Source organism: Orcinus orca, chromosome 20, assembly GCF_937001465.1.
Source record: "Orcinus orca chromosome 20, mOrcOrc1.1, whole genome shotgun sequence".
NCBI lineage: Eukaryota > Metazoa > Chordata > Mammalia > Artiodactyla > Delphinidae > Orcinus > Orcinus orca.
The window spans coordinates 57,764,263-57,789,607 of record NC_064578.1 but is presented as its reverse complement, the minus strand read 5'-3'; the positions used below and the strand labels follow the sequence as shown (position 1 = coordinate 57,789,607).

Sequence of the window (25,345 nt, the reverse complement as noted above, 5' to 3'; positions counted from 1 at the left end):
GGGGTTAGGAGGAAGAGCCTTGTTTACAGGGAGAGTGCTGCAGTGGACATTCTTTGTCCTTCAGGGACCCTCACAGGGTTCGAAATACTTACCAGGACAATTTGTACCCAGGCACATTGTGAAGTGGGTTCATGAAGAACATGGACACGACCTTGGAAACAAATCACTGCATATGTCTTATGGTGGAGGTACGTGTCATATTTGGGGCGATGCTGAAGACCCTGTGTGGTTTGTTGTGTTCATGCTGCTGTCCCTGTGAACAACTTCACAAAAGGAAAGGTGTTTGCAGGGAGATGTACACTGGGGGAGGTGGAGCTGGAGGCCCTGGTGTGGATGCAGACGTGAGCTGTGGGTAGTTCATGGTCGGGACACAGCTGATGTATTCTGTGCAGGGAGGTGCAGAAGAGAAGCCAGTGCACCTGTTCAGTGTAGAGGATGCACTCTCATCAAAGGGATGGCAGCTGAATGCCATTCTGGAAGTCCCTCAAACTTTCTGAACTGCAGACCCCTCCTTTCACAAATAGGAAAAATAATAATACATTCCAAGCACTGGGCAGGTTGGGTAGATAAGTGGGGTCATTCACAGGAAAGCCATCAATGTTTGTTCCCAGTGAAAAGATAGTCCTGTCCATTAGCATGGGGTAGAGGGAATGAGAGGGGCTCTTGGGGAGAAGGGTACAGAGGGTGTCAGGTTGGGCAAGGTGTTCTTTGAGTCCCCAAACCTACTTGGGGAGTGAAAGAGGACTACAGTGACCAGACTGCTTGTGACCTGAACCAGGTGACCTAACATTGAATCCCAATTCCTAGTCCATTGCTGGGGGTTCACAAGCAGAACAGAAGATACCCTCTATGTGGGCCACACTTTCCTCTCAAGAAATGGTCCATTTGCTGCAAGATAAATGCCCCTACATCCTCCCACCCTGTTACCATCTAAACTACAACCCCAGTGCCCTCTGTGACCTTTTTGATTCCTGCTCCATCTGAACTCCCTGGGTCCTCTCCCACAGTTCCTTGGGTAGGAAATGGGACTTTCAAATCCCCTTCACAGCATTTGTTCCCTTTGAGCAGCCACAGCAAGGAGCAGAGGCTGCAGAGTCTAAAGACCTCTTTGTGAATTCTGACTGAGTCCCCTCTGGGGTTGTGACTTTGAGGAAGTCCCCTCTCAGCCCTTTCATTACTTCAGGTATGAAATGGGGATATTATCAATACCTCCTATGGATTGAGAGGATTGTGGAGGGTACATGTGAGATCCAAGTCCCTCAGTGCCCAGGTGGCTCCCTAGGTGCCCTTTTTGGTGGTGTGTAAGGACCCTCCCAATACTCTGTCCTTGTCTACAGAGTAGGTTTATGTTTGACTGAAATGGATTTAACAGTGTTATGGGAAAAATTTATTCTGACACTTGTTAAAATGGTAAGGAATTCTTTATTCAGAACTATCAATATTTTGGATGTGTCAAGATTCTGACAATATAGGTGAAATATTGAGTTCAACTTTAAGACAGCTGAGGATTTGAGCCAAGGAGTAGAGTGAATGAGTCAGTGGATGGAAAATTACTAACAGAAAACAGGGTAAGGGGTGTTCTTGGTAAACCAACTTAAAAATCTTGCCGTAGAGGTCAGATATCGAGGATAGGAAATGGGTGTTTGATCAGATATCACTGAGGGAGTTATTCTTACTAAGCGGGCTTTGCAGATTTCTTGATAAAACTTGGCTAAGCAGGCCCTGCAAGGATGGGTCAAAGACAAAGATCTGTGGGAAAGAACGCTCAGAGGATTCCGACTAAAGCTTAGGCAAGTAGAGAGGCTTTGTCAGTCTCTGGTGTTGAAGGAAGTGACCTTTTGTCCTCCAAACAATATAGGTTCATTTCTCATTTGGTTCTTTTTGTTCGTTATGGACCAGCTGAGAGGAAATCAAGGTGGCAGTGTAAGAGGACATGAGCTCACTTCTCCACATGAACACATCAAAAATACATCTACAGTGGAACAATCTTCACTGAAAACTAAATGGAAACTGGCAGAAGGACTCCTGTACAACCAAGGCTGTAAGCATCATACACACACGTAATCCGGCAGGAAGGGAAGAAAAGCACTGGGGTCTAGAGATGTGGGACTCAGAGGAGAAGGGAGATCACAGGTGGCAGACACCCACCCAGGGCAGTGAGCTGATCGAGCCACAGACTGGGTGACCAATTCCTAGGTTCTATATGGCAGAGGCAAGCCTCCTGACTTGTTGGAGGACGAGTGGGACAGAGAGAAAGGTTGGAGGATCCTGGACTCTGTTTGGAAGGAGTATGCATGCTCCCACCTGGTCCTGGGACCGGGCAGAGAGAGATCTGCTTCAGCAGCTGCCAGTTTCCAGTGAGCAGGTTCACCACACACCCCGGCCAGAGCAGAAGAAATGCTCTGGCTCCACTAACTCCATGCCCCAACATGTCGCTGGATCTGGGGCAGTCAAGACCAGGGAAAGACTCCATTTATGGATGAAGAGGCAACCTAGTCCCAGGGCAGAGCCCAGGTGGGGCTGCGGTGGCCATTGTGGGAACTTGCTCCACCGGTACATGAGAAGCAGCCCACACCTCTGACGGTAGCTGTTTGGCCACAGCTCACCCACTCCACCATACATGCAGAGAAACCACACTGGCTCTGCCTTCTTCCTGTGGAGCGGTGCCACAGCAGGGCGGGAGTGGTGGAAGCTGGAGACACTGGTCAGCTGGGAGAGAGTAAGGGGTCTTGTCCCAGAGGCAGGATAATATATGAATAATTGCCCAGCCTGAAGACCAAAGAAAGAGCCCAGAGACAAGGACAGAGACATCAATGGTTTAATGGATAGGGGATCTTACTTATCCAGAGCAAGGTCCTGGAGACACACTCCTACCATTGTCTGCAGACAGGAGGCAGAATGTGACTGCAGTTCTTTTTTACTGGGGGGCAGAAGGAGTTTACCTGATTTAGAGGGAATTGACGTGAGGTTAGCTCATCAGTTCTCAGGGAAACCATCACAGGAGAACAGTACTCAGCCCCTTTGATAAACTATCAATGTGAAGAAGTTATGATCTAAAGATTAGAAAAATCACTACCTGTGGCTAGGGCAAGAAGGTAGGCATTGACTGAATAAGCCTTATGATTAACAGGGAAGGTCAGCCATGTGAGTAGGGTGCAGGTGAATCAGACTGGTGGGGCAGGGATGTACATAGAGCAAGAATACAGCCATTTGGGGTGGCCTGATCATCCGTCAGTGTTTCTCAGTGACTTGGGAACAATCACTGACTATGCAGCCAGGAGAGCCTTTGCTGGGGGGACCAAAAGCTGTGCTTTCCCTCTTGTTTAGCTGCATCAGGCCAGCCCAATATCTCCTTTCCAGATTCCCAGTCAGGGTCCTGTCTTTTTTCTTGTCCCTGATCATAGCTTACAAAATGACTCTAGCACTTCAGGGTGCACGCATTTCAAGAGCAATAGGATGTTTATTTACTTCTAGTTACCACTGGATGTCGACGTGGTTTGGCTTCAAGGAGTCTGAGATTAAATAAATGCTCTGAAGTATACCGCCCCTTTTCCTCATGTATCCCCACCCAGACCTTAAGAGGGATGGAGCCGCTTCCTCGCCCCCCACCCCAGCTGATTTCCCAGCGCTCCGCTCGGTGCTGTTTGGCTTTTTTCCTGGTGCTTCCAGTGTGGGGCGCCACTGCTTCAGGCCACGGAACTACATTACACAGAAGAACTTGCGCTAAGGGAACGTTCATCCAATGAAAATCTAGAAAAGGAGCATTTCCGGGAGGGAAACATCAGGGAGGAGGACTTCCGGTGTCTTCGTAAGGAGATTTTGATTGTTGTTGAGACTGTAGACCTGTTCTATATCTCCGCTGTGCGAAGTTGGGAACAAGGTGAAGGGCCCAGGAGGCGGAAGTGGAGGGTTTGTGCGCACTACACAGGGACGGGTCTTAGGGACGGGGACGACGACGCCGCTTGCGGGGAGTAACCGTGCCGACTCCGACCCGGTCGCTGGACTGTCGACGCTCCGCTCCGCGCAAAGGCTCCGATGGCTGCTCCTGCACTGAGGGACCCACCTCAGGTAAACGCTGCGGTCTCCGGGTTCTCGCCTGCCCGTTTCCCCACAGAAATACAAACGCCCCGAGTGAGCGGCGCCTGGTCACGTCTGGTCCAGGACAGTGAGGGCTTCAGGGGTGTTTTATCTATTTCTGACCACCAGTGTATGCGGTGTGAGTGAGGCTTGGAGATGCAACCGAAGCAGGAACATTCCGGAGACGTGTATTCCGTCTTGTTTCTGCGAGGAATCAAGTTTGAGGCCACGCTGCATCTGCAGTGGTAGCTGAGAGGTTGTACCTTTCTTCTTAGGGCTCTCGGAGCGGTGGAGAGTTTTGAGCAAAGGAAGGACACAATCTGAGTTAGGCTTTTAAAAATTCTCCGAAGCCTGTTCAGTGGAAGAAAAGACTCTAGGTGGGCGATGAGGACTTTGAGGCAGAGGGAAGTTGTGGAATTTCCAAGGTCACAACTGATAAACGGCAGCACTGGGGACGGAGGCAGAGAGGGGAGATTAGCCAGTCAGCCCGAGATTACCTGGCTCTGGTTCCGCCATGGGGCCATGGAAGCTCTGATCCCCTGGAGTACCACCATGGTCACTTTCTTCTATGGCCTGCTTGTTCCCAGAGATTCCCAGGGCTGCAGAAGCAGTTTTGGTTAATGGAGGTTGTCCCAATCCCTCACTTGTTTTGACCCCCACGAACACATTCTCTGTATTTTAGGTGTCTTAGGGCTCTTCACCTGCCATTCTACTAGCTTTTTGGTTGGGGGACCTTGGAGAACCTCATGCTCTGGGTACTGAGTGCAGGTCCAGACGTTCTATGGAGGGAGTATGGAAGGTTACTCCAGAACCCACACCAGTATGTGGAAGTACTTTGAGGTGAGTTGAGTTGGTTTAGGTAAGTGCAGGTCTCCTTTATTTTCTGGTGGGAATAAACAGCACAGAAAAGCAGGATTTCGGCTTCAAATGACTGCCTGTGTGTTCTGGAGGTATTGGGAGATTCAGATCAGAGGAGGGAGGTTTTCTACCCCAGGTCTCAAATGGCTCCATCTTTTTGGGCAGTAGGGGAAATGTGTGGGAAGATGGATTGTGGGTTTTCAGGGGTGAGACCGTTCATGGTTTCATTTGTCCCTCTTATACCAGGGCAGTGTGACCTTTGAGGATGTGGCCGTGTACTTCTCCTGGGAGGAATGGTGTCTTCTTGATGAGGTTCAGATACACCTGTACCTTGATGTCATGCTCGAGAACTTTGCTGTTGTATGAATGCTGGGTAAGGCCCTCACACCCACCCCTATCCTCTGAGCTAGGTTCTTCCTTTCTTCTCTTCCTCAAGGGCAGCTCTGTCCTCACATCTGGAACATGGGCACTGCTTTCTTCTTAAATTCCTTGGTTATGTGCTGTGGTTACTATGGCTAGGCAGAGTGCATCCCTAATCCTTAGTGCCCGAACACCAGTAGCCCCGAAGTTGCAGCTTAGGATTCAGGGTCAGTAGGTTTTTTTGTTGATTGTTTTTAATTTTAATGAAGTATTGTTGATTTACAATTTTGTTTTAATTTCTGCTGTACAGTAGGTCCGTGGTTATCCATTTAAAATACAGCAGTGTGTACATGTCAATTCCAAACTCCCTAACTATCCATCCCCTTCACCCTTCCCCCCTGGCAACCACAAGTTCATTCTCTATGTCCGTGAATCTGTTTCTGTTTTCTAAACAAGTTTATATGTATCAATTCTTTTTAGATTCCGCATGTAATCGATAACATATGTTAGTTGTCTTTGTGACTTACTTCACTCAGTATGACAATCTCTGGGTTCATCCATGTTGCTGTGAATGGCATTATTTCATTCGTTTCAGTGGCTGAGTAATTTTCTGTGGTATATAAACACCACATTTTCTTTATCCATTCAACTGTCTACGGACATTTAGGTTGCTTCCATGTCTTGGATATTGTAAACAGTGCTGCATTGAACATTGGGGTGCATGTATCCTTTCAAACCATGTTTTTCTCTGGATATACCATGAGGAATGGGATTGCTGGAATATATGGTAACTCTATTTTTCGGTTTTTGAGGAAGCTCCATACTGTTCTCCACAGTGGCTGTACCAATTTACAGTCCCAGCAGTAGTGTAAGAGGTTTCCTTTTTCTCCACACCCTCTCCAACACTTGTTATTTGTAGATTTTTTAATGATGGCCATTCTGACTGGTGTGAGGTGATACCTCATTGTATTCAATAGTTTTGATTTGCATTTCTCTGATAATTAGCAATAATGAGCATCTTTTCATGTGCCTATTGCCCATCTGCGTTTTTGCTTTGGAGAAATGTCTATTTAGGTCTTCTGGGTTGTTTGTTTTCTGTTACTGAGTTGTATGGCTGCTTAGATATTTTGGAAAATTAAGCCCTTTTCAGTTACATTATTTGGCAATAGGTTATCTTTTTGTTTGGCTTATGATTTACTTTGCTCTGCCAGAGCTTATAAGTTTGATTACGTCCCATTTGTTTATTTTTGCTATTATTCCTGTCGCCTTTTTAGGGTCAGTAGTCTTCCCCTCTGCCTGGTTGTAGATCCTTCCTTGTTTGCCCTTTCTATGGCCAAGTGACTGTCCAAATTAATGGTACTCAGGTTTTGCTCCATTTTGGTACCTGACATTTTTTTGTGTGACTGTGTGACAGTATTGTCACTGATGTGGTCACTACTACAACAGACCATGAAGTGTGGCTGCAAGACACTTTTTCAAGGTTCCAGTTTCACTGTATCCACACCAGTGTCTGTTATTTTCTTTTTCTTTCTTTCTTTCTTTCTTTCTTTCTTTCTTTCTTTCTTTCTTTCTTTCTTTCTTTCTTTCTTATTTATTAATTAATTTATTTATTTTTGTTGTGCCGGGTCTTAGTTGTCACAGGCGGGCTCCCTAGTTGTGGCTTGTGGGCTCCTTAGTTGCTTCTTGTAGGCTTCTTAGTTGCACCACACAGGCTACTTAGTTTTGGCATGCAAACTCTTAGTTGTGGCATGCATGTGGGATCTAGTTCCCTAACCAGGGATCGAACCCCAGCCCCGTGCATTGGGAGCATGGAGTCTTAACCACTGTGCCACCCGGGAAGTCCCAGAATCTGTTATTTTCTGTTTTTTGTTTTGTTTTGTTTTGTTTTGTTTTGCCCTCACTGAGGGGCATGCAGAATCTTGGTTCCCCAAGAAGTGATTACCAGGGATCGAACCTGCACCCCCTGCAGTGACAGCATGCAGTCTTAACCACTGGACCACCAGGGAAGTCCCTGTTATTTTCTGTTCTTTTGATCATAGCCATCCTAATGGGTGTGAAATGGTATATCTTTCCCATTTCAATTACATCCCTTTTGGTGTGCTTATTGGCCATTTGTATATCTTTAGAAAAATATCTGTTCTAGTCCTTTTTTATTAATTAATCAGGTTGGTTTTTTGGTTGTTGTTGAATTACAGATTTATCCATAGATTCTGGATATTAATCCCTTTTTTTTTTTTGTTTTAGGGGTTGAGCTATTCTTTTTTATTTTATTGATTGATTGGCTGCGTTGGGTCTTCTGCTGCTGCGCGCGGGCTTTCTCTAGTTGCAGCGAGCGGGAGCTCCTCTTCGTTGCAGTGTGAGGGCTTCTCATTGCGGTGGCTTCTCTTGTTGTGGAGCACAGGCTCTAGGCACGCAGGCTTCAGTACTTGTGGCACATGGGCTTCAGTAGTTGTGGCTCACGGACTCAAGAGTGCAGGCTTAGTAGTTGTGGCATGCGGGTTTAGTTGCTCCGTGGCACGTGGGATATTCCTGGACGAGGGCTCGAACCCATGTGCCTTGCATTGGCAGGCAGATTCTTAACCACTGTGCCACCAGGGAAGCCCTTAATCCCTTTTTGTATACGTGTTTTGGAAATGTTTTCTCTCAATCTGTGGTTTCTTTCTTACTGTGTTTATAGTGTCCTTTGATGTTAAAAAGTTTTTCATTTTTTTCCGTTTCCCCCCCCCCAAGCTTTCTTGAGTTACAAATGACAAATAAGATTGTGTAAATTAAGGTATGAGACAAAAATTGTTCATCTTTATGAGGTCCGGTTTGTGTAGTTTTCGTTTTGTTGCTTTTGCCTTTGTTATCAAAGGCAAGAAATCATGGCTGAATCCAACATTCTGAAGCTTTTCTTGTTTGTTTTTTCTTAGAATTTTTTAGTGTTAGCTCTTATGTTTAGGCCTTTTATATATTTTGAGGCCTTTGTTTAGTCCTATAGTTTAGGCCTTTGATATATATATTACGTTTAGGCCTTTGAGTTTTTGTGTATGGTGTTAAGTAAGGTTCTAATTTCATTGTTGTGCATGTGGGTATCTGGTTTTCCCAGCACCATTTGTTGAAAAGGCTGTCCTTATTCAGTGGAAACCATACTCTTCTTAGTAATTATTGCATCATATATTTGACGGCTGATTTTTAGACACTCTAGTCTCTGTTCTATTCCATTGGAGTATATATCTGTCATTAGGCCAGTAGCACTTTATGCTGTTTTGCTTACTGTAGCTGTATAAGACAGTTTGAATTCATGTGTTGTGAATCCTTCAACTTTTTGTTTTTCACAATTACTTTGGCTGTATCGAATCCCTTGAGAATCTATGTGATTTTGAGTCTGAGTTCTTCTGTTTCTTGAAGGCATCATTGTTTTTGATAGGGATTGTGGTGAATCAAAAAAATCCCCCATCTGAGTGTTAAAATTGATGAACTTTCACGAACACATCATTAACACTCAAAATCTAAAATTTGCGGTAGAGTTCACTCGTGGTGTTGTACATTCTGTGGGCTTTGATAAATGTATAATGACGTGTATTCACCATTATAGTATCATAAAAAATGTGTTCATTTTCAACTAAAAATTCTCCGTGTCCCACCTGTTCATCCCTTCCTCCCCCATACTCCTTTGTATCCCCTGATTATTTTTTTACTCTGTCATTAGTTTCCCCTTTTTGAGAATGGCATATCCTTGGACTCATACAGTATGTAGCCCTTTCATCTTTGCTTCTTTCACACAGTAATACGCATTTAAGTTTTCTACATGTTTTTTCATGACTTGATAACTCATTGCAGTTTAGCTGTAAATAATATTGCTGTTCTCTGGATGTATCATGTTTATCCATTCATCTACTGAAGGACTTCTTGATTACTTCCAAGTTTTGTAAGTTGTGGATAAAGCTACTGTAAATATCTGTTTGAAGGTTTTTGTGTGGATGTCCGTTTTCAAATCCTTTGTCTAAATACCACAGAGTACAATTGCTGGAGGATATAAGATTATGCTTAGTTCAGTAAGAAAGTACCAAACTGCCTTTCATAGTGGACTGTACCATTAAGCATTCCAGTCGGCAATGAATGAAATTCCTGTTGCTTCACACCGTTGCCAGGATATGGTGTTGTCAGTGTTTGGATTTTGGCCATTTTTATAGGTATGTATTGGTATCTGCCCTTTTTAAATTATTTATTTATTTTATTTTTGGCTGCACTGGGTCTTTGTTGCTGCGCATGGGGTTTCTCTAGTTATGGCAAGCGGGGGCTACCCTTTGTTGTGGTGCGCAGGCTTCTCATTACAGTGGCTTCTCTTGTTGCGGAGTACGGGCTCTAGGTGCACGGGCTTCAGTAGTTGCAGCATGCAAGCTCAGTAGTTGTGGCTCTTACCTCTAGGGTGCAGGCTCAGTAGTTGTGGCGCATGGTTGCTCCCCGGTGCTTAGTTGCTACCCGGCATGTGAGATCTTCCCGGACCAGGGCTCGAACCCGTGTCCCCTGCGTTGGCAGGCAGATTCTTAACCACTGCGCTACCATGGAAGCCCTGGTATCTGCTTTTGATTTGTATTTCCTTGCATCTTTGTATATGCTAAATTTTCATGTGGATGTCTTCTTTTAATGAGGTGTCTGTTAAGGTGTTTTGCTCATTTTGTATTTGGGTTGTTGTTTTCATACTGAATTTTAAGGGGTTTTTGTACTTAACTTTTAGGCCCATTATCCATTTTGAGTTAATTTTTTGTGAAGGGTGTAAGGTTTGTGTCTAGAGTTCATTTCTTGACATGTGATGTTCAGTTGTTCCAGTACTATTTATTCAAAAAACTTCATTTTTCTCCATTGTATAGCACTTGCTCATGTGTCAATGGTCTGATGAGTATATTTCTGTGGCTCTATTTCTGCGCTGTCAATACTCTTCATTGATCAGTTTCTCTATCCTTTCAACAATACCACACTGGTTTGATTACTTCTTTTTTTGTTGTTGTTTTTTTTTTTTTGCCTGCTAGGCCTCTTGTAGGATCTTAGTTCCCCAACCAGGGATTGAACCCCTGGCCCTCAGCAGTGAAACCGTGGAGTCCTAACCAAGGGACCACCAGGGAATTCCCAGGCTTGATTACTTTAGATACTAAGTCTTATTTTACTTTTTCTTTCTTTCTTTCTTTGTTTTTTTTTTAAGATAGTAAGTCTTGAATATGAGTAGTGTCAGTCTGCAACCTTCGTTCTTCAGTATGGTGTTGGCTATTCTAGTACTTTTGCCTCTGTGTATAAACTTTAGGATCAGTTTATTTATATCCACAAAATTACTTCCTGGGGTTATGATTTGGACTGCATTGAAACTATAGGTGAAGTTGGGAAGAACTGACATCTCGACTGTAGTGGGTCTTCCTATTTATGAACGTGAAATATGTTTCCATTTATTTAGTTCTTTGATTTCTTCATCACAGTTTTATAGTTTCCCTCATGTAGATCTTGTACATGTCTTGGTAGATTTATAACTAAGTATTTCTTCCTTTCTCTCTCTATTTGTTCGGTGGTGGGGGTATTAATGTACATGGTCTTGTGTTTTTAATTTCACATTTCACTTGTTTATTCTTGATGTATAGGAAAGTGATTGACTTTTGTATCTTATCCTTGTATGCTGAAACTTTGCTATAATTGCTTCCTAGTTTCAGGATTTTTTGTTGTTGTTGTTCTATATTTTGGTTTTTACATAGCTGGTTATATCATCTGTGAATGAAGGCAGTTTGATTCCTTGCTTCCTGATCAGTATAACTTTAATACAACTTTCTCTTCTCATTGCATTAGTTATGACTTATAGTGTGAAGTGGAAAGTGAGTTGTAGGAGGGAACATCCTTGCTTTCTTCATCTTACTGAGAATGTTTCTAGTTTTTCTCTAGTAAATATGATGATAGCTGTAGAGCTTTATTTAGATTAAGTTGAAGTTGTTACCTATTTTTAGATTACTAGGAAATGGAGATTTTGATCATGAATGGGTGTTGGATTTTCTAAGATCCCCCCCACCCCACGTCTGTTGATGAGATCATGATTGGTGGATTTTATTTTTATTTATTATTATTTTTTTGGCTGCACCACAGCTTGCAGTGTCCTAGTTCCCTGACCAGGGATTGAACCCAGGCTAAAGCAGTGAAAGTGCCGAGTCCTCACCACTGGACTGCCAGGGAATTCCCGCAGGTGGGTATTTAAAGTGGATTTCTGGACTTCCCTGGATTGCATAGGGGTTAAGAATCCACCTGCCAATGCAGGGGATACGGGTTTGAACACTGGTCCGGGAAGATCCCACATGCTGTGGAGCAATTAAGCCCATGCACCACAACTACTGAAGCTGGCACGCATAGAGGCCATGCTACACCACAAGAGAAACCACCACAATGAGAAGCCCGCGTACCACAAAAATAGAGTAGTCCCTGCTTGCCGTAACTAGAGAAAGCCCACACGCAGCAAAAGACCCAATGCAGCCAAAAATAAATTAAAAAATAAGGCTTCCCTAGTGGCTCAGTGGTTAAAAATCCACGTGCCAATGCAGGGGACATGGATTTGAGCCCTGTTCCAGGAAGATCCCACATGCTGCGGAGCACCTAAGCCCGTGCACCACAACTGCTGAGTCTGCACTCTAGAGCCTGAGAACCACAACTCCTGAGCCCGTGTGCCACAACTACTGAAGCCCGTGCACCTAGAACCCCAGCTCTGCAACAAGAGAAGTCACTGCAGTGAGAAGCCCGTGTACCACCTCTGCTCGCCGCAACTAGAGAAAGCTGTGCACAGCAACAAAGACCCAATGCAGCCAAAAATAAATAATAAGTAAATTAAAATTTTTTTCTTAAATTAAAAAAAACCCAACACAATGAGATATCACCTGACACGTGTTACAATGTCTGTTATGAGAAAGAGAAGAAATAAGTGTTGGTGAAGTTGTGGAGAAAAGGGACCCCTTGTGCACTGTTGGTGGGAATGTATACATTGTTGCAACTACTATGGAAAACAGTATGGAGAATCCTTAAAAAATTTAAAAGGGAACTTCTGTATGGTCCAGCAATTCCACCTCTGTGTATTTATCCACAGGGAGTGAAATTATCATATCAAAAAGGTATCTGTGCCTCACGTTTATTGCAGCATTATTTATCATATTCAAGAGATGGAAACAACCTAAGTGTCCATTGATGGATGAGTGGATCTAACAAACATGTGGTATATATGGCATATTATTCAATATTATACAATCATAAAAAAAGATGGAAATCTTGCCATTTGCCTCAACATAGATGGACCTTGAGGACATTATGCTAAGTGAAATAAGTCAGAGAGAGAAAGACAAATCCACTTGTCCCACTGTTTCCACGGAGGATTGGTTCCAGGAGCCCCTGCATATACTGAAATCTGTGGATGCTGAAGTCCCATAGTCAGCCCTCTGATTCTGAAGTTTTCCCATTTGTGGATTCATCCAACTACAGATCATGTGATCGTGTGTATATTTGTTGAAAAATATCCATGTACAAGTGGACCCAAGCAGGTTTAACTGTACTACATGAGTATACTTACATGCTGAATCTTTAAAACAAGAACAACACCAAACTCAGATACAGACAAAGGATTAGTGATTGCCAGAACTGGGCAGGTGGTTAGATGAAGTGAGTGAAGGGTGTCAGAAGTTACAGACTTCTAGTTATAAGATGAGTAAGTCCTGGGGATGTAGTGCACAGCATAGTGACTTTAGTTAGTACAACTGTATTGTATATTTAGAAGTTTCCAGAAGGGTAGATCTTAAAAGTTCCCATCACAAAAAAAAAAAAAGTTCCCATCACAAGAAAAAAAAATGTACCTATGTATGTTAACTAAACTTATTGTGGTAGTCATAGCAGTGTATACATAAATCAAATCATGTGGTACAACTTAAAGAAATACAGTGTCTCATGTCAGTTTTAGGTCAATGAAAGTTTTTATCTTCTTTGATGCTCTTCCTTTCTCTATGAAACCCAAATTTTTGATCTACATCATTTTTCCTCTCTGAAGAACTATTTCTAATATAGTCTCACAATTTTTCTGTGTCTAAGAACGTGTTTAGGGCTTCCCTGGTGGTGCAGTGGTTGAGAGTCCGCCTGCCGATGCAGGGGACACGGGTTCTTGCCCTGGTCCGGGAAGATCCCACATGCGGCGGAGCGGCTGGGCCCGTGAGCCGTGGCTGCTGAGCCTGCGTGTCCGGAGCCTGTGCTCCGCAACGGGAGAGGCCACAAGAGTGAGAGGCCCGTGTATCGCAAAAACAAAACAACAACAACAAAAAAAACAAAAAAAAAAGAACGTGTTTATTTCATCATCAGTGTTGAAGATTTATGTCGCTGGTTACCAAATTCTAGGTTGGTGATGTCCCCTCTCTCTTACCACTTTGAATATTTTACTCCATTCAGTTCTTATTTCCCTGAGTTCTAAGGAGAATTCAAATGTAATTGGTTTTTTTTGGCTCCTCTTGGGAAAGGTGTTGATTCCTTTAGCCTCTTTTAGGTTGTTGTTTTCTGCATTTGAATGTGGTAAGCCTAAAGATGTAGTTGTTTTGGCATTAAACCTGCCTCATGTTCCCTGAGCTTTCTGGATCTGTTTGTTGGTGTCTGACATCATTTTGTTAGAAATTCTCCATCATTATTGCCTCAGTTATTTCTTCCGTTTCTTTTTTTCATTCTGTTTGAGATGTTTCCATATGTGTGTGTTAAATTTTTTGTTGCTCTCACATGCGTGTTGTATATTCCGGTATTTTATTTTATTTTATTTTTTGTCATTTTTCAGTTCGCTTTTCAGTTTTGGAAGTTTCTCCTAAGAGAACATGAAGCTTAAAGGTTCTTTCATTAGCTGTATGCAGGGTATGAATAAGCCCATCACATCATTCTTAATTTCTGTTATAGTGTACTTGATCTTTAGCATTTCTTTTTGGTCCATTTTTAAAATTTTCATCTCTCAGCTTACATTTCCCTTCTGGCATTGTATGCTGGCTGCTTTATCCATTAGTAGACATTAATTAGCATATTAGTCATGATTATTTTATATTCCCAGTGTGATCATTCACACATCCCTGTGATATCTGATTTTGATTCTGAAGCTTTGTCTTTTCAAACTGTTTTGTGGGACACTGCAGATTTTCAGAAGACGCCATGGTTGCAAAGAGTTAGATCAATTAGGTTCTGCCAGTACAATAGTTGTTTAGGTGGGGAGATACATTCCTAACATTTTGTACTCCATCCACTGTATATCCTTCCCTCTGGCTCCACCGGATGTTCTTTTTTTTCGGCCACGCTGCATGGCATGCCCGACCAAGAATTAAAGCTGTGCCTCCTGCATTAGAAACAAAGAGTTTTAACCACTGTACCACCAGGAAAGTCCTTCCACCAGACACTCTTTTTTTCTTTTTTCTTTTTTTTTGTCGGTACGCGGGTCTCTCACTGTTGTGGCCTCTCCCGTTGCGGAGCACAGGCTCCGGACGTGCAGGCTCAGTGGCCATGGCTCACGGGCCCAGCTGCTCTGTGACATACGGGATCCTCCCGGACCGGGGCACGAACCCGTGTCCCCTGCAACGGCAGGCGGACTCTCAACCACTGCGCCACCACGGAAACCCACCAGACATTCTTTATGTAATATTTAAATGTTGTGTATTGTGTACTGAGTTCCTCTGGGCCAGTGTTGGCTATTCAGCCATCCTGACTATGTTAGGACTTGTATTATTTGTTTCCTGTGTAGTTGGTCAGATTGGTATGGAGAGTCATTAGGGCTTTACGGGATGGACATGAATCTGGTTTCAGCAAGAAGCCTCAGAGGTAGCCTGATTACGATGAATAGCAGCTGAGAGAGGCCATGATATCAGGGCTGTGTTCAAGTCATATCAGGAAGTGTGAATTCCTTGTGACTAATATTTTAGTGCCACTGTCGGTGGCTGCAAAGCACTTCTCTCGATTTTCTCCATTCGTGACATTCTGCCAACTTGTCTTTTCTATTTCCCATTTTTAGTATGACTCCGGCCTCGGATTCATTCTCTAACACCTCTCTAAACCACTTATCTCATGTGGTCTTTACACTGATTTTCCCATAGTACCTACTGACACTGCTTGTGTTCTCAACATAAGGAATCCTTTAATATTTCTTGAATGCCAGCAACATGTTTGCAGTCAGATTTTTGGAGGTCTGGACATACACTTCTGTACACTATCACAGGTCACCAGGAGATGGGGTCCTGGTAAAAGCCATTGACAGAGGAGTGAATTATAGAGGACGCCTATCGCCTTGGGCCACATCCAGTCCTTGTGTCCTGTACTTGGTGAGAGCAGCTGCTTCTCAAGTTGACCCCAAATTCATTTCCTGAATACGATCCTATGGACTCGTTCTTTCACGTGCCAAATGTAGAATTGTGCTGGCCTTACTCCCCCCAATAAAGTCAACATGAACTTCACCATCACTTCTTTGTTTTCAGGTTCTTTTCCTGGAGTTGAGGATGAAGAGATGACTTCTGAACAGAGTGTATCTGAAGAAGGAGTGTCACAGATGAGGACCCCCAGGGCAGGTTTGTCTCCTGAGAAGACCCAGCCCTGTAAAATGGGCATTGCAGTCTTGAGAGACATTTTGCACTTGGCTGAAGAGCAAGGAACAAATAGGGAGCAGAAAGCATACAGATGTGGGACATGTGGGAAACAGTTCTATTTCACTGAAAACCTTCAAGAGCACCAGAAGCAGCACATCAGAGAGAATCCCATACGATATGGTATGCAGAGACCCTCATTTTGGAAAAGCTGCCCAATCCACACAATAGGGAATCTACCTACCTACATGGAGATTGGGAATGACTTCGTGGCCAACATGGGAGTTCAGCCACAGGCCACTATTACCAGGAAGAAATGAAACAACAGTAAAGAGTGTGAAGCTGTTTTTCACAGTGGAAAATGTCATCACAGCTGGGGAGAAGGCACGAAAGCCTCCAGCCACACAGAAATACTTGTTCAGGATGAAAGAGTCCTTACTAGTGTAAGGTTGTGTGAGTGCAGCAAATGTGGGAAAGCCTACACCCAAACATGTAAACTTATTCAGCCTGAGCAAGTTCACACTGGAGAAAGGCCTTACTAATGCAGCCATTGTGGAAATTATTTTAGCCACAAATCTGGTCCCCTTGGACAGCAGAGAGTTAACTGTGGAAGAACACTCTGTGACTGCAGTGAATGTGGCAGATCCTTTAGCCTAAGGAAGTACCTCAGAGCACATAGGAAAATCCACAGTGGAGAAAAGGCTTATGAATGCAAGGACTATGCTAAACCTTTCATTGAAAAATGCATGTTAATTGAGCATCAGAGAGTTCACACTGGAGAAAAAGCTTATCGATGCACCCAGTGTGGAAAATCTTTTGCCCGCAAATCCAATTTCCTTGCACATCAGAGAGTTCACACTGGAGAAAAGCCTTATGAGTGCAGTGAATGTGGGAAATCTTTTGTTGCTAAGGGTGGCCTCCACTATAATGAGAGAGTTCACAATGGAGAAAGGCCTTATGAGTGCAGTGAATGTGGGAAATCTTTTACTGCTTGGTCAGGCCTTCATGATCATCAGAAAGTTCACACTGGAGAAAGGCCTTATAAGTGCAATGAAAGTGAGAAATGTTTTACTGGTAGTTCTAGCCTTCTTCGTCATCAGAGAGTTCACAGTGGAGAAAGGCCTTATGAGTGCAGTGAATGTGGGCAGTCTTTTACTAGTCGATCCTCTCTCTATGATCATCACAGAGTTCACACTGGAGAAAGGCCTTATGGGTGTACTGAATGTGGGAAAGTCTTTAAGCAAAGACAGCTCCTCCGCATCCATAGGAAAATCCACACTGGAGAAAAGCCTTTTCAGTGCAAGAAATGTGGTAAATCTTTCACCCAAAGGTGCCACTTGCTTAAACATCACAGAGTTCACACTGAAGAAAGGGCCTTATGAATATTGCGAACGTGGCCGGCAGTGATATTGAAGGAGTTTCGGGTGGTAAGAGAGTGAGAAGAACCCGTGCAGCTAATGGACCCTTTCTAGAGAGGAAACTGAGACACAGAGATGATGTGTCATCTGTTTGTGATCTCCCAGAAATGGACAGTGATCTGGGCTTCAATGCCAGGTTGCCTGGTTCAGGATATTGGGAGTCTGGTCACTTCACTCATCCTCTGGCCCCACCTCCAGGTTTGGGGACTGAAAGAACACCTTGTCAATCCTGACACTTCTGTGCCCCGACACCCACACAAGGAGCCCTGCTCACACCCCAGCCCCATGCTGATGGACAGGATTATCTTTTCTCTGGGAAGCAATATTGATGACTTTCCTGTGACTGACTCCATTTATGTATCCAACAAATGCAGTGCTGTGATTCAGTTATTATTATTGGCATTTGTGAAAGAAGGGGTGTCCAGCTCAGAGATGTTGAAGGATTTCCACAAGGGCTCACTAATGCCAGAACTTTGATAAGAGTGGTTCCTCTACACCCTGCACCCGTCCACTGTCTCCTCTCCTGCCCCTCCGAGCAGGGCCTCTACTTGCTGTGTCCTGACCATGAACTACCCACATCTGACATCTGCATCACTACCAGGGTCTCCAGCTTCATTTTCACCAGTACACATCTCCCGGAAACACCGTCCTGCTTGGGAAGTTCTCCACAGGGACAGCAACACTAAGCCAGGCACTCTGGACTGGTCATTGGTGTCACCCCAGATTTGACATGGGCTCTACCGCCATATGCAGTGATTCGTTTCTAAGGTCCTGTCCATCTTTACATACCCACCTCAAGATGTCCCTGTTGCCCTGTTATGTGGTTGACCCGCTCACTGTTATGGGCAGTGTGAGGGACATGGAAGGACTAAGAATGTCCAGTGTGGCCCTACGTGACCTGGTCTCCAAGCATCCTCTTCCTAAGCCCTTGATCCATTGCCTCACTGTTCCTCCCATCCCTCCAGAAAAAGTGTTAACTCACCAAAATGATGATTGTTAATTAGCAAGAACTTGTCCTCCCTGCCTTGGGACCCACACTTGATCAACCTACCTTAAAAGCTACGACTGAACGTAGGCTGACCCCTCCCATGAAGACTTAAAAACTCATGTACAGGGCTTCCCTGGTTGCACAGTGGTTGAGAGTCCGCCTGCCGATGCAGGCGGTTCATGCCCCGGTCCGGGAGGATCCCACATGCCGGGGAGAGGCTGGGCCCATGATCCATGGCTGCTGATCCTGCGCGTCTGCAGCCTGTGCTCCGCAACGGGAGAGGCCACAACAGTGAGAAGCCTGCGTACCGCAAAACAAACAAACAAACAAAATGTATAAAAAGATTATGATTTTAGGGGCTTCCCTGGTGGTGCATTGCTTAAGAATCTGCCTGCCAATGCAGGGGACATGGGTTAGAGTCCTGGGACGGGAATTTCCTACATGTCACGGTGTAACTAAACTCGCATGCCACAACTACTGAAGCTCGCGTGCCAAGAACCCATGCTCTGCAACAAAGAGAAGCAACAGCAATGAGAATCTCATGCACTACAACGAAGAGTAGCCCCCACTCGTGCAACTAGAGAAAGCCCGTGCACAGTAGCGAAGACCCAATGTAGCTATAAACAAACATAAATAAATAAATGTATTTTTTTAAATTGTGATTTTAATTGCATTTATTTCAGGTTCTATTTTTTTAACCCTATCACGCAGCACGCATGATCTTAGTTCTGACCAGGAAAGTAACCCATGTGCCCTGCTGTGGAAGCCTGGAGTCCTCACCACTGGACTGCCAGGGAATTCCCTTTGTTAGGATTGTTGATGTTGAATTTTGTTTTTCATGTGTCTATTTTTTACCTGTGTGTCCTGACTGGTTAAATTTCTATTCCTATCTTTTGCTTACTTTTATTTTGTGAGATATGGCTATTTTCTCTTTTTTTGACAAAAGAGAGCAGGTAAACAACAAAGACATCTGTTAGATTTCACTCATTCATCAATAATGTGAGTGATTTCTTTTCTGAATGTAATTGTAATTTGGAATAGTGAAAGAATATGTTCTCAACTTTTACTCAGTTTTATACTATGCATAATGTAATGGCCACATACATTATACAGGTTTAGGAATAATCTGCATTATTAATATATGCTACCTTAGTGTTAAGTCCAGACATTCAATTACACAGTAAATTAATCTCTGGTTTGTAGTGTTTGCCAGTTTCCGTGTGTAAATATTCCAACCATAGCCAAGGTCAAATTGCCAACATAATTTCACTGAACATTAATTTGGGAAGCATTGCCAGTAGCCCACTATTGTATTCTTTTCCCACCATTACAGGTATAGTAGCCGCAATTTTAAGAATGTAGCTAATAAACCATAGTAGAATGATTATAAAGTGATAGGTTTTGCATCTTTGTTTTGAAAATCATTTACTGGATGAATAGTTGACTTAAATTTTGCCTATTTAAAATGTAAATTTTGACATACTTGTGTACAGCCCTCCAACCAGTTTCCTCCTGCCATTGTTAATTCATCCTCAACATTAAAATGACTGATGCAAGAGCATACTCTACTTTTGTAATAGCTATTTTCAAATGTATATATAAATGGAATGACTGTGTTTGCCTCTTCCTGTATCTTACATCATTTATCGTGTTTATGCACATTTTTTTGTGTTTCATGATTTACTTAATAGTTTCTAACATTTATAATCCTAGGTATCATGTCTTTGAATGCATAATTTCTTAGAATGCATTTCTAAAATAAGAGAGCCCTGGGACTACCCTGGTGTCACAGTGGTTAAGAATCCACCTGGGCTTCCCTGGTGGCGCAGTAGTTGAGAGTCCACCTGCCAATGCAGGGGACACACGTTCGTGCCCTGGGCCGGGAAGATTCCACATGCCATGGAGCGGCTGGGCCCGTGAGCCATGGCTGCTGAGCCTGCGCGTCCGGAGCCTGTGCTCCGCAACAGGAGAGGCCAGAACAGTGAGAGGTCCGCGTACCGAAAAAAACAAAACAAAACAAAACAAAACAAAAATGTCTACCAAGGACTTCCCTGTTGGTGTAGTGGTCAAGAGTCCACCTGCCAATGCAGGGAACACGGGTTCAAGCCCTGGTCTGGGAACATCCCACATGTCGCGGAGCAACAAATCCTGTGTGCCACAACTACTGAGCCTGCGCTCTAGAGCCCACGAGCCACAACTACTGGAGCCCGTGTGCCTAGAGCCCATGCTCCACAACAAGAGAAGCTATGGCAATTAGAAACCTGCACACCTCAATGAAGAGAAACCACTACAGTGAGAAGCCTGCACACCTCAATGAAGAATTGCCCCCACTTGCCGCAACTAGAGAAAGCCCATGCACAGTAACGAAGACCCAACACAGCCAAAAATAAATAAATTAAATAACAAACAGAGACTGGAACTTCCCTGGTGGTCCAGTGGTTAAGACTCCAATGCAGGGTGCACTGGTTCGATCTCTGGTCAGGGGACTAAGATCCTACATGCTGTGTGGCAAGGCCAAAAAGAAAAAAAAAAGAAAAACAAACTGAGACCATGAGACCACCTTACACTCATTTGGATGGCTAATATGTGATATATATATTTGTTGTGAAAAATGTAAGTTTTTAATCTAATGTATTTTTTAATTGAGCATTTATTTTAAAAAAACTGTAGAATTGCTAATGTTGCACATCTGGTTATACCTCATAATGACCTTGTCAGTATTCTTTGGACAAAATTAGAATTTTGGACTGGATTTATAATATATGTCAGTACCAACCATTACATATGTTTATTGTTTCTCCTCCCACCATATGTCTCCTCTATTTCTGCATTCCAAACATGGTGGATATCTTCAGATCTCTGATAACTCTGTGAAGTTATGTGTGGGGCTCTAGAGGTGTTTTTCGTCTACCTGGAACTCCTGGATCTGAATATGCTTTAAAAATTTGTTTTTAAAGTAACCATATAAGATACAAGTACATAAAGACACAAACTTTTATGTCTAAATTTCCTGTTTCTTTCCATAGTACTTACTTAATTAAAACTTTCTGAAGAGTTGCTACTAGGTAGTAAAGTATAAGTAGATTAAGTAAATTCTGTATAACTAGATAAAATTTTCATTTTCTGCATATTCTATTAACTCTAGAAATGCAAGAATTTATCTGTTCTTATTCAGCAATATATCCCAATTAATGAATGAAAATTGAAAGCCCCTTAGCCAATCACCTTTTCATTGTATTATTATTTGTACCTGACCATCACCTAAGTTAAAAAATAAAATTAGGGACTTCCCTGTTGGTGCAGTGATTAAGAATCTGCTTGCCAATGCAGGGGACACGGGTTCCAGCCCTGGTCCAGGAAGATCCCACATGCTGCGGAGCAATTAAGCCCATGCACCACAACTACTGAGCCTGTGCTCTATAACCCACGAGCCACAACTACTGAGCCTGCGTACCACAACTACTGAGTCCCATGCGTCTAGAGCCTGTTCTCTGCAACAAGAGAAGCCACCGCAATGAGAAGCCCGAGCACCACGATGAAGAGTAGCCGCCACTCGCCACAACTAGAGAAAGCCTGTGCACAGCAACGAAGACCCAATGCAGAGAAAAATAAATAAAAAATAAAAAATAAATAAATTTAAAACAAATTGAGGTCCAGAGCTCTCACGTGGCTGAACTAGGAAGGAGTAGATCCCAAAATTTCCCTTAAAAAAATTAATTGATTCACTGCAGAAATAAGAAGACAAATGTTTAACAATATTAGGAAAATAATTTTTTTGGAGCAGAAATCATAGAAAAATCACTGCTGATGAGAACAAAGGGGCTGAAAGTTGGGAAATCCGGAACTAGTAGCAGAGATGTTTCCATCAGCCACTGGTCTGGATTTACAATTATAGTAACACAAAGACTCAAAATGGAAGAGAGGCAGTAAAAAGAGATGAAGAAACTCACCAGGATAAGGATGGTGCATGTGGCTTTGGCCACGTGGGGAGGTCTGGGGTAAAGTCTGTTGCTGTGGATGTATTGGGCTCGCTGCTTGTATCTGTGCAGGACAAATATCATGCACCCACTAGTCCAGATCTTGAAGCCCAAATAACATCCAGGGGATAAAATATAAATGCATGTAATAAGCCGAGATTTCTGTCTGACGTGGCTGAGAAACCGTGTGTAAAATTTTTTTTCACACATTTGTGCTGTTTCTAGGACCAATCACATTCATAGGAATATAGACATTTACCAACAGCTGAAGGAACCAGAAAAGGAAAGTAAAGAAGCCAATGCATTTGGGGAGATTGAATTCTGAAGTCTATCCACTAAGAGGTTCTGGGGCAAAACTTAATGGCCAGGAAGCCACTCAGAAGGCAGGTAGTGCCGAGAGAAACCCCCGTGGCCACTCTGTAAATACAAGACAAATGTATACCCAAGATCATAGAGGAAGTGTTTCAATCCAAAAGCTGTCATTGTCTGTGGGATCCCTCTGGAGCTAAGAGCCAAGTTGTTGGGGAGGCTAATAAAATAGTCTTGTTCAGGCTTCAGAGACAACAATAGGCTTTTGACTAAACAGACTCTGAAAGAGCTACACATCAAGCTGCTAGACTACATGCAGGTCAGCAGAAATGGTGCTAGTCAGTCTTGGGATCCAACAGATAAAGAAGGGAGTAAGTCACAAAGCTTCCTGGGACTTGGGAATCTGGCCAGTTCCTGGAATTCAGCGAACATTCTGAGACTTACAACTAAAGTATCAAAATATTTGCGTTAATAGTCAGAGCTGCGTACTTGCACGCAAGCTGATGACTATCAGCTTGCGGCTTGGCGTTAAAAGCAGGACTCCTTTGGGCAGCACTCTGAAGTCCCACCCGTGAGGTGGACTCACCGCCCGGGACCTTCCCAACTGGGACTCCAGATTGCTGTTCAAGGGAATTCCTAGATGCCACTTGGATCTGGAAGTTGGTGTCGGCCCAATTCGGTGATGTATGCTCTGTTATATACCCTGTTAATATTATTGCTCTCCCTCTAATGATTGTATATTGAAATTTATATAGTCTGTTAATATTCTTATTGCTTTCTCTCTAATGATTGTATATTGAAGTTAAGTTAAATCACTTTCTATTAAAGATTTGATTGAAGCTGTTTATTCGTGTGAGACTAGTGGTTATTTTGCCAGCGAATCCAACGAACCTTAAAACTGAAAGCAGGCTTTTGGCAAAACAGTTGTTGGCCAAGATCAGTTTGTTGTCAGTCTGATCAGTGGGTCTCAACTTGTAACTGGTGAGCAAGGTGAAGTTATGAAGACAAAGGCAGGAGGAGTTTTCTAGGACCCCAGCTCCAGTGTGAGTGAGGAACATAATCCCTATTTCCAAGTTGGCATGCCCATCACTTTCATATCTAGGAGATATTGATTTTAATTTGAGACAAAGAAATGGTAGAAAGATAAACATAAATATATCACCTACTTCTACTCAGCTGTATCTTCTGCTCAGCTGTATCAGATAAATGGGCACTGAGTAATCTGGAGAAAGTAAATCTTGCCTAATATACAGGTGCTTCTAAGCTCAGCCAGTTATTCAATTGTTTTTGATAGTTATATTTTTTCCAAAAAACAGAAAAATCTATCTTGGGTTAGGAATCCACCAATATTGATAATTTTGTAAAGTCTATATTAAGAAAATTGTGCGTTGCACACGAAACTGCTCAGTTTTCAGTGAAACCTCTGGGTAGCCTCTGTACATAAGATAAAACCATTTTCAGTAATAGATAAAAATGTGGAAATACAAAGTGAAATATTATCTAAAGATTAGCCCATTCACTAGCTGGGGCCAGGAGAAGTAGGTACGCATTGACTGATTAGGCCTTATGATTAAGAGGGAAGGTCAGGGAATTCCCTGGCTGTCCAGTGGTTAGGACTCCACCCTTTCCCTGCTGTGAGCCTGGGTTTGGTCTCTGGTTGGGGAACTTGTAAGGTCGGATCTTAACAAACGGCACCGCGAAACAGGAAAGCTTCAAGTGAGCTTTATTAGGGAGCGCTCCTGGGAGAGGTTCACTGGTCCGAGAGAAAGGAGCCAGAGAAGTCGCGCCCGGGCGAGGGTTTGGGCAGAATTTATAGGGGAAGAAGGGGAAGGGCTGTGGTGAATCCGGGAGGGCGCAGGGTAGTCCTTATTTGGTGGTCTTTTCTGGTATCGTGGCAATATCTGGTGCCGGTTGTATCAGTCTTGGGACCGTTAGTCCCGCCCCTAGAAAGGCGGGAAGGCTGGGCCGGGTGGAAAGTCCCCAGGTCAGTTCCTGGAACTGGGTGGGTGGGAGCTCCAGGTCAATTCCGAGAACTGGGTGTGTGGAACGTTCTGGGCTGATGCAACCTGTGAGTCTGATTGCGTTCCCCTGCCTCGGGTCAGTTGGCCTTACAGAACTAAGATCCCAAAAGGCACACAGTGCGGCCAAAATATATAAATAAATAAAATAACAATAGTAAGAGAAGTTCATTCACGTGAATAGGGTGTAGGTGAATCAGACTGGTGGAGCAAGGAAAGTACAAAAAGCAAGAGAACATCTATCGTGGGTGGCCTGATCATCAGTTTTTGTCACTGAATTGGGCACAATCACTAACTATGCAGTCAGAAGAGTCTTTTCTAGGGGGACGAGAAGCTGTGGTCTCCCTCTTGCCGAGCAGGCCTGTCCAAAATCTCCTCTCCATATTCCCAGTCAGCGTTTTGTCTGACTTTTTTCTGGTCCCTGAACAAAGCCCACAAAATCACTTTAACTCTTCAGGCTGCATGTATATCAGGAGCAATAGGATAATGTTTAGTTTTTGTTCCTGTTACCAGTGGGTTTAAACGTCGGATGGTTTAAAGGATTCTGAGATAATGCACTCCCCGACCCCATGGGTCCTCCGCCCCATTAATAAGGCTGGAGCCCCCCTACCCCGAGCCCTAGAGGTCATTTCCTAGTGCTCCTCCGGGTGCTTCTTGGCTTTTTCCCAGGTGCTTCCCGGTGTGGGGCTTCCTTCCTTGAGACTTTTACACTACATTACCCAGAAGAATTTGTGCTAAGGGGCAGCGACTTTCATCCAATGAA

The 25,345-nt window shown here is 43.6% G+C and overlaps 1 protein-coding gene across 2 annotated transcripts in view; it reads left to right on the top strand.

Annotated features, from left to right (window-relative positions):
- LOC101284368 (zinc finger protein 211-like) overlaps window positions 1–23,409 on the top strand; it is a 274,839-nt gene extending 251,430 nt beyond the window's left edge. The window contains exon 3 of one of the 2 annotated variants that reach the window (XR_007474244.1): window positions 19,194–23,409. Coding sequence is in view for 1 of the 2 variants with exons in the window: in XM_049703237.1 (XP_049559194.1) it covers window positions 112–259 (148 nt within the window). In the remaining variant the exon portion in view is untranslated. Of the gene's footprint in view, window positions 1–111; window positions 636–19,193 lie in introns of those variants that run through there. The other variant, XM_049703237.1, reaches the window with a different exon arrangement.
- The last annotated feature ends 1,936 nt before the right edge of the window (window positions 23,410–25,345 follow it).